General features: G+C 42.1%; 1 protein-coding gene across 2 annotated transcripts in view; it reads right to left on the bottom strand.

The window, feature by feature from the left end:
- Positions 1–319: 319 nt before the first annotated feature.
- SULT4A1 (sulfotransferase family 4A member 1) overlaps positions 320–17,007 on the bottom strand; it is a 30,325-nt gene continuing 13,637 nt past the window's right edge. The window contains exons 2-8 of one of the 2 annotated variants that reach the window (XR_012629350.1): positions 12,341–12,471; positions 10,825–10,905; positions 10,570–10,696; positions 8,012–8,106; positions 6,425–6,563; positions 3,614–3,743; positions 320–1,973 (exon numbers count right to left, since the gene is read on the bottom strand). Coding sequence is in view for 1 of the 2 variants with exons in the window: in XM_074872163.1 (XP_074728264.1) it covers positions 1,861–1,973; positions 6,425–6,563; positions 8,012–8,106; positions 10,570–10,696; positions 10,825–10,905; positions 12,341–12,471 (686 nt within the window). In the remaining variant the exon portion in view is untranslated. The remainder of the gene's footprint in view (positions 1,974–3,613; positions 3,744–6,424; positions 6,564–8,011; positions 8,107–10,569; positions 10,697–10,824; positions 10,906–12,340; positions 12,472–17,007) is intronic. The other variant, XM_074872163.1, reaches the window with a different exon arrangement.

The raw sequence follows: 17,007 nt of genomic DNA, 5'->3' as shown, positions 1-17,007 counted from the left end.
GCCTTTTCATACAGCGTTTAGCTGAAGAACTCACTGCCACGGGATGCTCTCAGTACCAGCACGAGGGGAAGGGAAGCCTGCGGAGAGCCACCAAACACAAAGATGCTGACAGAGGCCTGTGCTCTCTATTGTACTCTGGCACATTTTGGGGGCCGCTGTCAGAGACAGCTCATGGGGTCAGATGGTCTTTTTCCTTGATGCCACCTTTCTGCAGGTTTTCTGTCTTAAGTTGGGAGGCTGCGGGGAGGGGAGAGAAGCTGTGGCTTGTATGGCGATGACCTGGTCTGAGTAGGAGGTCTAGAAAATGAGCAAACCACAATGCATGGAACACATCTTTTATTCAATAAGCAAGCAAGCACAGAAGTATAATGTGTAGTGCTTAATATTCATACAGTACTAAAAATATAAAAATAGAAATAAAATTTCACTGAAAGCATTTTCACTCACAAATATACAAGGAAAAGTGCTGTCAAGCCACATCATGCCACACCACTTGCCAGTTGCTGAACTGACAGTTAGTTTCCCAACAGAACTGAAACACTAAAAATCTGCTAGTCCTTCCTCACAGCTTTTGGTGAGCCTGAGTATGTGACTAGCAAAAATGGGCCTCCTGCAGCCGAGAACCTAAAAAGCATAGGTGTCATTACCTAACGGAACAGTAAAATCATTCTGGAGAGTTTTAGTGATGGCAGCCTGCTTCAGGCTGTTTGTCTACCTGTCGTAGAGAAAAAAAGAGATACAGAAATAAACTTGTAATGCTGATTATAATGCAGCCCAGTCATGGCTAAGGATTCCTGCAGCCGTATTCTGCATGAAGAGCTGTGCAATACTCCCATCTGCTGGCACATTTCTGAAGTCTCTCCCTCCTCCTGCTTACACCGGCCTCTCTATCCGTCCCCCACACTTTGGTGCAGCCCGGTAGCACAAACCCTGAGCAGTGCCAGGTGCCCTCAACTTCCAGCGGAGCAGAGGACACCCAGCACCTCACCCTCCCTCGTGCCCAACGGGCGAGATTCACGGCTGCCCAGGGGGGTGACGTGGGTCAGAGCCCGATTCCTTGGGACCCTGCACCAGCTGCCTCGCTTTAAACGCCATTTGGAGGGACTGAATTAGAGCTGGGGGCTTGAGAAGCCTCTGCTCGCTGGCCTTTGGCACGGGGCTGACCTCCATCCCTCCCTCCAGAAGATGGCTGCGCGCTGGCACCGCGGGAGACCGGGGCACTCCGGGCACTAGAGACAAGCACAGCTCCATCGCACAACGAGGCCTGTCCTGCGGAGTACGCCAGCACTGAACCTGCTCAAATGTCACAGATGAGGGTGTGCAGAGCCTAAGGTGAACCCCACTTTGATCGGTTACTATTTTGGAATGGGATTTATTTATACTTGATATACCTGCTATAAAAATAAATGTGACGATTAACCCCTGAGATCATTCTAGCATACAGTTTTGGCCTGTTACTTGTTCCCCTCTGAAATAATTTTTTATTTGGTTTACGGATGTTTACTTAGGTTCTAGTGAAAAGCTTTTATAAAACACATTAAATAATCGATGTGGGGCTGAAAAGGTGTACATTCTAGTTGCATATATGATACATACCTTATACGTATATAATACATTCCATAACAGCTGAATATTCTAGTATTGCCGAGGAAGTTCTTGCGTGTGGACAAAGGATTAAAATACTAGAAGATAAACAGCTGTTTAGGATCAAAGATAATTGTATCTGATATGGTTTACTTAGATTGTTTTTCTTTCTTTAAATCTTGTTACACATAATAGCTACAGTAGTTTGTCCAGCAGGTAATAAATGAATGCATAAAGCACTTCTAGCTATATTTGGATATCATATGCATGCATTTTTTATAAATAAAAATCAAATGTGAGGTCACATTTTCCCATCTTCTGTTTATAAACTAAATCAAATTTCTCATTCATTGAAACAGTGAAGATGTCTTTCCATAGCCCAACTCGTCCTGAAACACAGAGAAGGAACACAAGTCAGAGAGCCGACACGACAGGACACCAAATATCTACAGTCTAATTCTGCGGGGCGCCAGCTATCCCCTGTGAGACACCAGTCAGTCCTGTCCTCCACTGAAAGCTCAACGGGACCCAAGGCTCTTCCCTGTCTTACCCAGCTCCCCTGCTACAACCCTTACCAAGCCTTCAAATAAGTACCGTGCACCTTGTCATCTGTGCCAGCCAAGGGTTACACAGGAAGAATTCCGATTTTTGTGAGGTTTTGCTCCAGCCTTAATCAGAAACGAACAGGATTTTGGGTTGGGTATTCACTTAGAAGTGGATTTCTGGTTTCAGTGCGAACTATGGCTGTTTAATAATTCCAACAGCTAACAAGACATTTTGAGATTACTGTGCCTTCAGCACACACTGGTCAGAGAACTATCTAAAAGGTAAGTGGAATGCAGAGTATCAAACTGATTATTGCGATGTAATATTATCGTTACTAATTTCCCTTATTTTACGTTTAAAGCTCAGTTCAACAGATGAACTGACGTTTCTCACTATGGAGAGAATTATTTGTTAAATACAAGTGCCTAGATGACATCTACAGGATAGAACAAGCGCCATGCACCCAGTGTGTGCCGTGTGAGTTTTAATTTTGAACACAAGGAATAGGAAGCTTTTGGTGGATGCAGTAGGGACCCTGAACAGTGTTTCCTTGTACGGAGTATTCTCCTGCTGCACTGAACCCAATACCTAGTAACACAAGCTGGGGATGCTGCTGAACCCACCAGTCAAAGGCTGCAGCCCCCCTAACTGCTGTTTTACTGCAGTCCAGAAATGATTTACCCCAAAGTCAGCCAGGGTTACTTGTCAGCGAATAAGCCCCATCAGTAACCAGACTGAGAGGCCCAATTCTCTTCTCATTTATGCTGGATATAAATAAAGACAAAAATCTAGGCTTGTTCAACCAGAATAAATGAAAGGAGAATTGGGACAGTGCTACCAGAGAGTTTAATCATAACAGCAAGAACACAACTACATGCAGGGAGCTTAATTATGCATTTGATGCATAAGAAGAATACCCATTTAATTTAATTACCATTGCTTTTATGCAGCAACTCTGTAATTGAGTCCAAAGACAAAACTGTCTGGAACATCTACAAATTACATATTAACATGATGCTGCAGTATGTGCGGCCAGGGCCATTTTATGAAATCAGGATTTTCCTGTAACTCCTGACAGCATGACAGTGTTCTGGTTTGTTTTTAGGATCCAAAGATCAAAAGAACCTGAAACTGACTGAAAATGCATCATTTCTTGTTTTCGCCAAATTCCTCCTGTATCAAATAAAACATTAAGAAAACACTTGCAATCATACACATCTGATACTGATTTCAATTTTGCTCTGGCAACTATAATTGCATAAAGTACAGCATGAAACATAAAAGCCTGTATTTCCCTTTCAATAACAACAATAAAACATTTTCTTTCTCTGCTTGGGAAAGATAAGCCTTTCATTTCTGAATCCCCCTAACAACATGTATGGACAAATGACAAGTTCTATAAAGGACATACACAGTGGATTATTTGTAACATCTTTTTTTTTTTTTACTGTATGAATTGATAGCTTGTCAAAAAGTCACCCACCTGGTTTATGATTTGAATCATGCAACTGTGTAAATTATGATGTGATAAGAGTCAAACATAAGTAACATAGCTAATCATTGCTCTGCTTTCACAGCAGCTCAGGCTTATCTTCAGAGTAAAGATCAATGTGCTAAAAGAAAAAAAAATGAAGAACTAAAACAAAGCAAAATAATAAAGTAAATGTAACTAATGACAAATTAAAAATATTTGAAACAAATTACAATAAGCTGTCATGTTATTGCCACCATTCTTTGTCACAGAAATGAACAAGAAGGAACAAAGCACTGTTAATGAAGCTGCATTCTGAAGTAACAAAATACTGTAAAAGCCAGAGACAGCAAACAAAAGAAATACAAAATAAGGATATTTTTTAATAAAAAGCACACAGTGAACAAATGACAAAATATTACATTAAGTGCTGTAGCTCCCTTCCTCCTCTGTTACAAAATGGAGGCTCCTTTTGGAAGATCTGTAGATGGTGTAAACAGGGGCTGTGCCCCGGCGCGGGGCTGCAGGCTGCACCTGATGAACCTGCCCGCGGAAGGTCTCACCAGCAGCACCCCTCTCCTCCCTCTTGTATCACCACCTCACCCTTCTCTCACAACCACCTTTCTGGCTTTCACTGGACAAGGAGGGAGGATCTGGGCTGTGCACAGCACGTAGCAGCGCTGCTGCGCCGCGGATCTCCAGGCTGTGGAGGTTAGGAGCAAAGCCAGGGCTTGGTGTTAATGCAAGTCAATGAGGAGAACGCGGCTCTGTTGTTGTAGAATCTTGCCCCGACACAGAACACTTTCTCCAAGGTCCTCAGGATGTCTTACCAGACTCGTTATTTCATGATCTTGTCTTCACAGCAGAGAAGTGGGTCAGTAATCAGTTAGGCAACGTGCTGTAAAATCCTACTGCCAGTGAGATGGTTGTTTTCACGCAAGATATAAGTTGTATTACATGATGAATTTTCAGTTTGAAGGAGTAAGGGGAGGGTAGGATTGGAGTTGAAAGCAAGATAACTAGGAGCAGAAAAACACACCATTCAGTGGAGACTCTGCCAGAACCTATAGGGAATGTATCAGGTCTTTCAGGGAAACTACAGACTCCTTTGTCTTCACCGGAATTTTACCTCAAGCCAGCAAACCTGAGGTGTTTATTTCAAGAAGTCATCATTTACCATAATGTAAATGAACAGGGCCAAAAGAGGTGCCACATCACCACTTCAGCTGGGAACTGCCTATAGGAATCTGGTTTCCAGGTCCTACTGTAGTAACTGGAGCGTACAGCCCCCACAGAACACACCAAGAGCCTTTCCACGGATAAAAGCAAGGAGGTGTGAGCAATGCCTTTTTCCAAGTATGACATTCTGAAACTCTGTGCCAACGTACAAAGAGGACAAGTTATCCCGGGTCAGTTACTCTGATGACAGTCCGGGCTGAGTAAGGGAAAACTGGCATGAGGCTCTACCAAGAAAGCCACAAAGGTAGGACAGAACATCAGCAAACCTGCTTTCAGGGGAAAGCAAACCCACTCCACACAGACCTGAGCGAGTGTCGGTAAGGTTACAGTTCAACTGATTAAAGCTGAGGGCAAAGATACAAGAGACTTCTGTAAGGCATGTGATTTTAGTGCTTTTTAATAGAACTACAGAATGTCAGCAAAAGGCATGATACAATAAATAAATGGCCAACTCAAAATTACTAGTCAAGAAAGAATGATGATACTGGGTGTTTTTATCGGAGATTTGAAAATAATTATAAAAATTACAGCCGATAAAATCTGCAGATAACAGGAAGCTTGGCAGAGAGAGGTAGTATGGAAAGGTCTCCTACACAGAAACCTAAGAACAAAGTATCCGGGTCGTGCTCCCTGAGTAAGGGACAAGAACCTGCAAATTAGTTCCTCTGAAAAGACTCTGTGGCCATGATAAATGCCACATGCTTCACGTACGATGCTGCAGCAAAAAGCACTCATGTGGCCATGGATGGACAAACAAGGGAGACAGGGAGAGAAAGTTCCAGTTGAAACTGGATTAGATCAGTGGATAAAGTGACTTTATGTCTGGGCAAGGCACTTGTGAGGCTGACACAGGAATCCTCCACATTATGCCCTCATTTTAAAAAAAGAGCTGTTAAGCGCTGTGAAGCAGCCTACAGAAAATAATTTGAGGGAGACTTACTGGGGTCACTCTTTTATGCTTATCAGAAGGAAGACTGAGAAAGGACTTGATTTCTTGACTTTAAACTGCTGACACATCTGTCCTTTGGTAAAGGGCACTTCAGGTTCCTAGAGAAAGACCTCACCAGAGTGAACATCGAGAAGCTAAACATATTTTAAACAGCTGAGGTAGATGATGAAAAGAAAAAACTCATAAGGAAAACTACAGCTCCTTGTCATTTCACGCCTTCAAATTAGAATTCTCTGCTATTCTAGAAAATCTGATCTACTTAAACACAAGGGCTTAGGCCAGGATAAACTGTATGAAATTGCGTGGGCTTTGACATGCCAAAGGTCAGAAGGAGCAGTGCAGGCTTCTCAGCCTGAATAGCTCCGTCCGTTCAAGTAAGCCAAAGACTAACACGGTGGTTTGCACAGTGCTGAACACACACTGTTGATCTTGGAGGTTTCCATCTTTTTCAGTCATTTCTACCTAACTTTATTTCCAAACAAACCAACCCGCAAATTGCACTAACACTCAGTTACCTCCCATCACTTACACAGCAGCATTTTGCCAACACCTTAACACATCCTGGAGGTTACTAAGCGGTCAGTTGCTTCTTGCAACCTCCACTGTAAGAGTTTTACTGTGGGTTTTAAACATACCCCTGCCAACGGGAAGTGCTTCTGCGTTACAGCACTGATCGATGAGTTGATGGCAGTGTTCCACCATGGATTCCAACTGTGCTTTGTCGTAAGAAACTCCTAAGAACCTCACCAGTTGCTCGACCATTGTTGCTAGGTCCTGTAAGAGAGGATGAAAAAAATAGTTTATTTTACAATATTTTAAACGCCCTTTTTAAAATGAGTTTAAATATTTCAAAATAAGTTATATCCTGATGAGTGTGAAAAATGCAAATGCAGAAGATGTAGAAACACCGCTGCCTTCAAATTTTGCCACCTTCTAATTTGCTGCAAATAAACACATTGCAACTAATTAAGGTAAGGCAGGTTGGCAGAGAATACAGTCGTGTAAGGTCACACCTTCAAATATTAGAATGGGGAAGTGCAAAGTAATCGTGATGCTTCCCACTGCAGACAACACCACACCCTTAACTGATCACTTTGGAATAGCAGTGTATTCTGGAGGAAGTAGAAGTTACTTTTATTTTGGTCTTGGTAAAATAAATGACTACAAACGTTAGAACAGCCCCTCCTCGTGGTTAGCTTCTGGGACTGCATTCATGTAGATCGAAAGGATCTAGTGAGGTGGCCTCTGAGAATAAGCAGCTGTTAATTTATACACCCAGAACTCCAGGGAACGAGCAGGACTTCTGGAATTGCAAGGACAAAATAGCAGTGTTTACTGGGAAGCAAAAAGATACTGCGATGCCGCCAGCACCCATCCGTGAGCACAGTTAGGAATACATCATTATTCAAAACCACGGGTTTGAAACCATTTCTGCTAAACTTTTTAAATTATCTAATTGTATTACATCTTCTTTTAGCATCCCACTCCATCAGAAGGCTCAGTAAAGCTGAAATGATCATTTATCCAGCTTTACTGAGTTCTACTGTGATTTTGCCATTTTGTAGGTTTAGAGATAGGAGCTGGGTTTTTCCTGCGTTTGCATTAATTTTCCAGTCAAATAAACATTTTGAAGAATTTTCATTAATTCTCAAAAACATATTATTGCAATAGGCAATGGAAGTCAATGTTCTATGTAGTATTTCCACTAAATTTCTGATTAAAACTAAAGTGGATTCATTAGCCAGCATACGCTAAGGACCCAATAATTATGTCCACCTTATGCTACATAGTCATCCCTAATTCTTCTCAACATTGTTTCACAGAAGACAGTATGAATAACCAAATAATGAGAAGCAATGACAAATATGTAGGACAAAATACTGATGATATACTTTTTTCTCACTGATACCGCACACACAGCAAGACATTTCTGTTAAAGGAATGTCCAAGGCTGAGTGTAGCAACCACCGAACAGTCTCACATCTCTGCCTTCCCTGTGAGTAGTTTAGGGCCTCTGGATGCAGGCAGATTCCTGAGTAAATTACTAGGTTTATGAAACTGCTGAAAGTCCACAGAAGCTATTGAATGCCAGTGCTTTAAAAACGGTGTCAGACATTAGGAAGCCCAAATATGGACATAAGAAGCAAATTTTGTACTTTATGTATTTTAAACACTACAATGCTATGTGTAATTAAAATACCTTTTTGCTACATCTAACATACCTTGTGCATATCTTCATACTTAAGAAAAAGTACGTTGGCATCCATGTGATGTTCCCAAAACTCCTGCACATGTTCAAACCACGAACCATATCCTACTGTAAAGACATTATGATTGGCATGAGGAAAATGAACATTTTTGTTATTAAACCCTTTTCAAAAAGGAAAAAAAGGGAGAAAAAAAATTAGAGTGGTTCATAGCCCCAGGAGAAGAGTGTCTGGTTTTGACCCACTGCCATGCACAGCAAGGAACTTAATTAAAAAAGAGTTTTTCTATCAGTTTGGAATATTCCAAAGAACTAACTTACCATAAAGATAAAATGTTCAACTGAAGATACCACCATATTTCATGACGGACCTCTTGGAGCTCTGTATTAACACTACTGAACAGAAATTGGCCCAAATTAAAAATCACACAGATAGCTTTGCAGGTGGCTCCAAGCTGTGTGAATTCCCGCAATTAACGTACCACACTGCAGCTTCCTTCACTTAGAAGCTAGATACAGCATTCATGGCAAGTTCTGTAGAGTACTTTGCATAATCCAAGCTTCAAACAATGCAGCTAACATGCACTGAATTTGTTTCAAGATAGTCAGGTGTAAGGAGGGGTAAAAAGAGTGGGATTGTGTCATTTGGGCTCAGTGCTCCCTCTAGCAGCACTTTGACTTCTTATTAAGGTTTTTTGCTGCTGGTGTTGCTTCCATGAGATGCAAACATTAAATTTACCGTATTACAAAACACTCCAGTTGCACAATTATGGACACAGAACATGCTGTGATGTTTTACTGACTCTGGGAGGTTGTGATAAATCAGCTACCTGCTACAAGATAAAGATATAAATAACTCTTGGGATACTTATGTAAAAAAAGAGTACAGAACCTTCCTCCTATCTTAGAAGGCCTTCTAGTGTGTTTTTCACTTGTCTCCAGTCTAGAAGTTCCCGATCATGAGCTGCAGACAAACATCCCATTCTCAGGGAATGCAAAAGAAAAAGCTAAAGGTGAGCTGGAATGGAAGGAGAGCATTTACGCTCCCTGCACAGAACTGCAGGAGAAAGTAGCAAAGGTTTCTAAGGCTTGTTAAATAACCTCCACTAGCAGGCTTTTACTTTTTCTTCCCTTTATTATTATACAGCTCATTTAGCATCAATGCCTCCAAATTCCAGGTTGAAGGAAAGTTTGCTGCACTGGATCTAGAGGAGATCCTCCTCTCAGAGCACAAGGTCGCTGGTGAACTCTTAACATTACATTAAGGTATCATAGAGAAGATTTATGTAAAGAAATAGCAGACAGTAAAAAATTTTTTTTCTTCCCAGCTAGAAAGTGTGGTAACTCATTGGCAAAAAGCCCAGTGGCAGTCAGTCAGTGAGAAGACAGGGCTTGTCTCCCCTGTAAGTTTACTGAGCTAGTGCAAAGGAGTTACCTAAGGCAGCGCAGCCCGAGTGGGAACACAGTGGGCAGGGGGGTCAGGAAACAGCCCACACTCCCAGGAGTTACTGGGTGAGAGCTGAGGAGTTGTGCTAAAGCAGTTTCAGACAGCAGCAGCCTGCAACTGCCTTCCCACAGGGGCTTGCTGCAACTTACTGATGCACTCCTGATCAGTCTCACGCAAACTACAGATTTTTGTGTGTTAACTGGTATCTCGGCAGGGACAAACCTTGATTTTTTAGATGAAATAAAAAGTATCTGGTCTTTAATTCACCATCACATTTTTCTACAGGATCCTTACCTCAAGAGCACACACTCTGAGGCATTTACTTGGAGTGATTTTGGGTTGGTGGGCCTTCCTCCTGGGGCTGTGATTGAGCACAGGCTGTCCAGGGGGGAACGGGTGGGTCCTGGGGGTCAAGTGTTTGAGTGTTGCTATTAGGAACTATGTTCGATTCCTTCCCCTGGCCCAACTGCCTGTGTATTGCTAGCTGAGTCATTTAAACTGCTTTGTTTTGGTTTTCTCTCCAAAGTTAGTAGCCGTTCCCTGTATTTGATTGCTTGATGCAGGTTCCCAGGATGTGACTTGCTGAAGTGGGGAGCAATTCTAGATGCAGCAGAAGTCAGAAGGATCAGTGTTTCAGACAAAAAAAATTATTCTGAAGGCTGGTGTCCTAAGAGTTGTCAAACTGAACTCCTTGGATCAGCAAATACTTGATAGCTAAATCTTGCTAAAATATTAAAGTAATTACCAGGGAAAAAAATAACCTTGATGAACAGAAAGACTCCTGAAAAGTGGCTAATGGTGAGGTACAACTAAAATGATGCTGGGAGCATTCACCACTTCTCACAAGGTACCTGGTACCTTGCAAACTGAATTTTAGAAGAGTTTTGCCTGAGCTAAGTGGAACACTGCTGAGCCCCCGGGGTCAGATGTTGCAAGGCAGTTATTTACAAGGCATGGCCATACTTTGGACGGACAGATCTACGTCCACACAGCACTATCTGTAGCAACCTCCTTGCTGTATATGCAAAACAAATGCACCTTTATCCAGTTCATTTCTGTACTTGCAGGAGGAATGCAGAGATGAAAATAAATGTGTAACAGCGTGTGCAGAGAGAACAGCTCCTTACACTTGTCATTCATAAACCTTCTGCAGAACTCCTGAAACGTCCCTCTGTAGCTCATGGTCCTTAGGGAGCGGTGAAATTGGTAATAAGACACCACCAAGTCTTTGGGGTTGCGAGCCATGTATATTACCTGTGATGGGGGGAGGACAAAAAACAGATCATCCTACTGAAAGCTTTCTCCCCACCCCACTCCCCAAAGCACTTAAACAACTTCTGCCAATATATAGTTAAACAAACATGTTTTCATTTCATTTTTACCTTTGAATTGCCATTATGGAGGTCCGAAGGCAAAAACCGATATGGTAGGTGGCTTTTTATGAGGCGAGGAGATGTCAGTTCCTAAAATAAAGCAGACAGAAACATTTGTTATTGTGCATTAGTTTTTGGCACATCCTGAGCTGTCCTGAACTGTCATACTTGAAGCCCTTTACTATACTGAGTCACATTCACAAATTCACTTCTTAAATTAATAGGAGTCTGGGACTAGAAATCAGGTCAGGGAGTTACATCTCTTTCTTAAATATCAAAAGGCTGGATTATCTGTTGGGGTTCCTCGTTAGGTTTTTTTCCCCCCTTTTGCTTTCAAAGTACTTTTGTTTGTAGGACCTTCTCAGGAAGAGTGTGCAGTAGTTGAAGATTCTTAGTATCACACTAACTTTGTTTCCAGGGATGCTTCCACTAAAATTCCTTGAAAAATATCAGAAGCTCTGAAAACCCTACCCTGAACTTCTTCACTTCAAAATTTTACTCTTGCGATTTACTGTATCCTCAAAGTTAGGCCCAGACAATCCAAAGGTTTATCTGAGCGTGTGAACATCTTTCAAACAGCGTATATTTCTATCAGTTGAGGCAAGAATTGTCTTATGACATCATCTTCCAGTAGTTAAAAACTGCATAAATCCATATTGGATCAAGTTGCTAGCACACAGTGTAGGTAACGGGGTGTAATCCCCAATCAAACCTCTGGCTATTGCCACCGCTCATGTGCGTCAAGGCAGCACTGAGGTCTCACTGGACTAGGCAGCACACAGATGAAAAAGAAAAGCAACCTCTGACCCCTAAATACTCTCAGCCTAAAGCAGGCTGATGCTGCACTGTCATTGACCAGAAGCAGCTTAAATTTATCCGTGCCAGGCTCAGCTAGCTCAGTTCGATAAGCACTGTAGCTGTCAGAGGGTGGAGCCCAGGATTTTGCCTCATCATTCCAAGATATGCCTGTATCAGAAGCAGTTACAGCAATGACAAGATCACAGTTATATGCCATGCCACTAGTCTCTGAGGCATTAATAGTGTGGAAGTCACTTCATGCAGAATATTCCAAACTCCTCACACTACACCTAGAGAATCTGCAGACCCACAGATCCTGTGTCTCTAAGGATTGAGATGTGTTAATTCAGAACAGTGGGTCTACAGATCCATAGATCTCTGTATCTGTAGTTTCTCTTTCACGAATTCAGGGAAGGAATCAAAGCAAATTTGCCTCAATTGGGCAGCTTCTGTTTATATAAGCAAGGGAGGCCTGGAACTTTTATTCAGAAAACCCACTGCCAAGATATTGAGGACATGGAGAAACATCTAAAGCATTAAATATAGTATAATAAAGCTTAATAAAAGCAATTTTAAAATAACCTAATAACACTCTGAATCATTCCAACAAACTGAGCAAGTCCAGTGATGAAAAGGGCAAGGACATGGAGTGATATGAAGTGATAAATATGGAACCGAGGAAAAAGATACTCAGATGCTGAAAGACTTTCTTTGCAATAAATTGTACCTTGATGATGTCCAGACCAGGCTGAGGGTACTCTAGGACTGGAAGTTGTTCATCTATATTCATTAGTCCAATCTCATCTGGATCAGCTCCCTGACTCACTAGATATACCACTTCCTGCAGCAAGCCTGTGCCTGCACAACGAAAGAGAACAGATTGTATTACAGTTCTTATCTAAACAGAGGCATATGAAGGGAGACCTAGACATAGAAATAATGGTAGCTTTTGTCCTTAACAGTCTGCTGTGAAACAAGTCTGTAACTACTGTTTTAACATAGTATGTCTGTTCCCTTAGTTTTATTTTAAACACAATGATCTCCTTTCATGTAAAAGACCTGAGTTTTTTCTTCAGTAATAAGTTAAATATGTTTCTATCTCCCAATCATTTTACCTGTGAATCAGAAAGCGTTTACAGAAAGTTCTTCTCCTGTGAATGTTAGCTAGCCAAAACAGTACTATTTTTATTACTACATTTTAGAAATGAAAAAAATGAGGTGGACAGACATCATCCAAGTTCACAAAATGCATTAGTGGCCATACTGGGAGACTGCCAGCGTCCTCTATTCTAAATTGCAGGCAATTCTACTGTTATGCAATGATTTCAGAGTCTATTTATACCTCCGCGTTATGGACTGGATAAACCACTGAATGCACCAATGCATAGGGAGCTAGTCATGAGCTTTAGAGGCCCCAAGTATGTGTATCTCTCCAGCCTGAGGACATTTACAAAGCAACCATTAGATATTGCAGCCTTAATGACTGCCCTTTGGAAAATTAATAGGTAATCCAAATAGAAGTTTGAACAGGGCGACTATGTCAAATTATTTTACCTTCAGGCAGGTAGAAAACCTGCAAAACAGGCAAACAAAGGTTCAGAGATATTTGACAGAGGCTTATGAAGAGAAAGGCACGGGCTTCTGCTGAGATGGAGGAAGAGAGTGAGGAGAGCGAGCTGGCAGGAAGGGACCCCACAGTTCAGATGTCAAGGCATCCTGAATACTGCAACAGACAGACCAATTATTTAAGAGTTGGGAGCGGTAAGGAAAATGAGACTGGGATTTATTCTCTCTCTCGTGTTGCCTAAAGGAACAAGTAATTGTTCCAGAACTCCTTACAAACCCCAAGCCCACCTCAGCATCCCATGGCCTTGGGAAGATAAGCTGCAACTCTGAGATTGTGCCTTTAGTTCCCCTTCTAACCTGAAAAGAACTTGTAAGTTGCATGTAACTTGTAACAGTCGCTAGTTAATTCATGGTAACCAGCATGCTAACAGACACCTTTTGTACAAATTCTGCATGCTGTTCCAACACAAACAAAACTAGTATACTGCTATTCAGATATTTTTTTAATCTGAGCTAGGAAGAGTTAAAAAAAAGCTGATGTACTTTAGAGGCTGCTTAGAGTGAACACAGTCAAGATACAACTTGAAAGAACACACACGCCTCCCAGAACTGATTTGGAGAGTAACTACTTCAAGACTCCTCTGTGTTCTGACTGATTGGTGGGTAAATTAAATTGGCTTGGAAAAAAAAGAAACTTTTACATTATCATCACCCAGAGACAGCTGTCACAGACTTAATACACAGTTGCCCCTGAGGCTGTTCACTCTGCATTTTTAAGTACAAGCATATATTTTATACATTAAAATTAACATACAGATAGTACTTCAGTATCAGTCTGTGTGACTCTGAATGAGCACAACCCTTGTTCTCATTAAATATTTATTCTGACAGGAGACACCCTGGTTCTCCATAATTTATTTCTGTATTTCCAATTCTGTCTGCAAAGAAAAATGCTATTGCAGCAACCTTGTTCCGTGAAAGGAAAAGGAATAACTGCATGAGGATAATCAACACCACCAGGACTTTAGAATTTTTCGTTACTCAGCTGCTCTCTAGGCAAAAAGAGGCCATCTCTGTTGTGCCTCTGAATAGCGAAGGGCTGCAGGGTTGAGGCAGAACTCTGCTGGAACTTCAGAGGAGCAGCGTGTTCCCTACCAGCTCTCCACAAAGTCCCCCAGATCAGCAGGAGCTGAGGGCCAGGAAGCACAGCCCCCAAGGCCTTACCTAGTTGGGCTCAGGCCCAGGGCCATGCAGTAGACTTGCCTTGGCTGCTAACAGACCCACGGAGCACTGCAGAGACAGGAACTGACACCCCAATGTAGGAGCACAGGATGCGGGTCTTTGGAAGCTGCAGAGTCTTCATCTCAACATGCTTCCATCAAAACCAGTGATTCACTGAAAGAGTAATGCTGGGGACAGGTACTCAGGGCAGAAAAATAAAAACCTCCATCAAGTACAGGTCCTTTAAAACAGTGCTTTAAATCCGTGAACCTCAGTGCTAGTCAGTAACATGCCTATGCACAAATTACTGTAGTGATGTACGTAGTGCTGCACGTGTTCCAGCACCCAATTCACACAGCAGACAGGGTTTCTGCAATATCTCTTCGACAAAGGGGAGGCTTGCAAGCTGACAGTTTAGATGTCTGGCTTCTGGCCATCCAGCAGTTAGAATTTCTCCTCCCTAGATGTGCAGAAGGACCACTGATCCCAATTTCTCTTCTGTTAGTTTTCACTTTTGCCACTCACTATATTAGACTGATTTTTTTTCCACACTAGCACTTAAGCTACTTTGCTTAGGATTTTCAGGGTCTTAATGCAAATGAAAGATTTAACTTCTGAGGGAAGGTGATTTTTAACTCATCACCCTCAATCAATTATCATTTATCCCCCACATACATTCCCAAGAGCCCAATATAAAAAATTAGCATTGACCTGATCTCCTGTTTTAAAAAAAACCTAAACCATCATACACTTATCTGAAAAGAAAAAAGAAAGCTAAAAGCCTTTATAGATATAATTAGATTATATATAACCTGCTCACATCTTTATTAGGATTAAAAACCAATCAAGTTAAATTACAGGTATCAAAGGTGTAAGCTCTTTCAGTTTAGAAATGACGGCTCAGCCACCTAGCAATGGAGGAATGGCAGCCCAGATTCCAGACACACCTGCTAGGGCAGGATTTTCTAGCCTCTGGGAATACCAGCTGGCTGGAAAGCCAAACAATCTGGGGGTGCTGCACCTATGCATGTGATGAGAGGCCCAAGCCCAGACTGGGGCCAGCAAAATTTATTAAATTTGCCACTGTGGGAGGTGAATGCAAGTCCTCTACTGTAGCCCTATCTGCATATAAAACATAAAGGAACTGTCCATTTGAGCCAGCTGACTTAAACAGATGTCTGTGGAGATGTGCAAAACCCACCATTTTACAGGTGGAAGCTAGAGTAAATTGCTGAAACTAATATTTTTCAAATGAGATTATGGGAATAACTGCCAATAATCCCAGTCTATCACAAAACACAGCCAGATCTAAATGTCACAGAAACTTTCTTAGTAAAGTTGATGATGCTTGTTGGGAGAGAAGGTGGTGAAGGAAGCTAAAGAAAAAAAGATGCAGAGCTTATCTTTATACTCCCTACATTTCTGGCCTGGCTGCCAACAATGATTTATTGTTGCTTGAGTGTTACTCGATTTTTAAGTGAAATTAAAGGATTAAGTCACAAAATAGAAAAGCTAGCATGTATGCATATGAAACCAAGGTTTTTCTTGGAGACAAAGAGTGGATCTTGTGCATCTCTAGCATTTTTCCATCATTTTCTCCTTGTGTTGCTGAATGCATGTACATGCCCGCCTCACTTGGGATGGCACAGAAGGAGTAAACAGTCACTGACAAACAGGATCAAGCTGTCAGCCTTGGGCATGAGGCACCAGGTGCAACATTTGTAAGTACCCAGCAATTCCACCCTTCCTTCTTCCAGCTGCGGCAGATCCACATTTCATCCTGGAGGAAGACTGCTGGCCCTGCTACCTCTCAAAGGTCATACTGCCAAAACAGATATGAAATTCATTGATGTTTATCCAATTCCAACTAAAAAAGGAGCCAGTCAGCACCTGAGGAACTTCAGTGCACTGTACCTGAGAAATGCTCTTCCCTGACAAGCTCTTCTGTTCTGTTAATACAAAACCTCAGGAGAAAACAAGAGTATTCCAGTTTATCACACAATATCTGGAAAGAGCTGGGATGGAAAACAGGTGCGGTAAGCTACTGCCTGAATCCGCACATTTTTAGGACAGCCGTTTAAATTCTCTGTGAACCTGCATATCTACTGCGTAACAGCATCTACAAAAGCAGCCTGGTCACAGCAGTTTGCAAGCGTGCTAGCTGGCTGTGCTGTCCCCCTCTGTGATGCCTGATGATGCACAGAAATCAGGACTCATTAAGAATCCTATCACGCCTACAGCAGTCCCTGTGATGACTGGGAACTCTTCATTCATACCCTTTTTAATGGCCAACGCCTCAGCAACAATAGCAAAGTCAGTTCACGGCCACACTGCCTCTGCTTAGCAATAAGTGCAACTCTGCAGCAGCAACTAGACAGCACAGCAAGGCAGCCCGAACTGTGAAACACCCCAGCTACTCCCTTCTGCTTCTGTATGTGTCTTCTGACATCAGCTGGAGTCTCTGTGGGAGGGACAACTAGTCTTTGGTGCAGCTGTTCGCTGGCTTCTCTCACTACTTTCTGGCCACTGGCACACTCCCATGCAGCCACCAAACCTCACAGTTTTGTTCAAAGTGAAGTGGCAGATATAAAAACATAAAATTTCCTG

This window comes from Strix uralensis, chromosome 5 (assembly GCF_047716275.1).
Source record: "Strix uralensis isolate ZFMK-TIS-50842 chromosome 5, bStrUra1, whole genome shotgun sequence".
Taxonomy (NCBI): domain Eukaryota; kingdom Metazoa; phylum Chordata; class Aves; order Strigiformes; family Strigidae; genus Strix; species Strix uralensis.
Note: the sequence above shows the minus strand (reverse complement) of the source record. Positions and strands in the feature narration are given on the sequence as shown.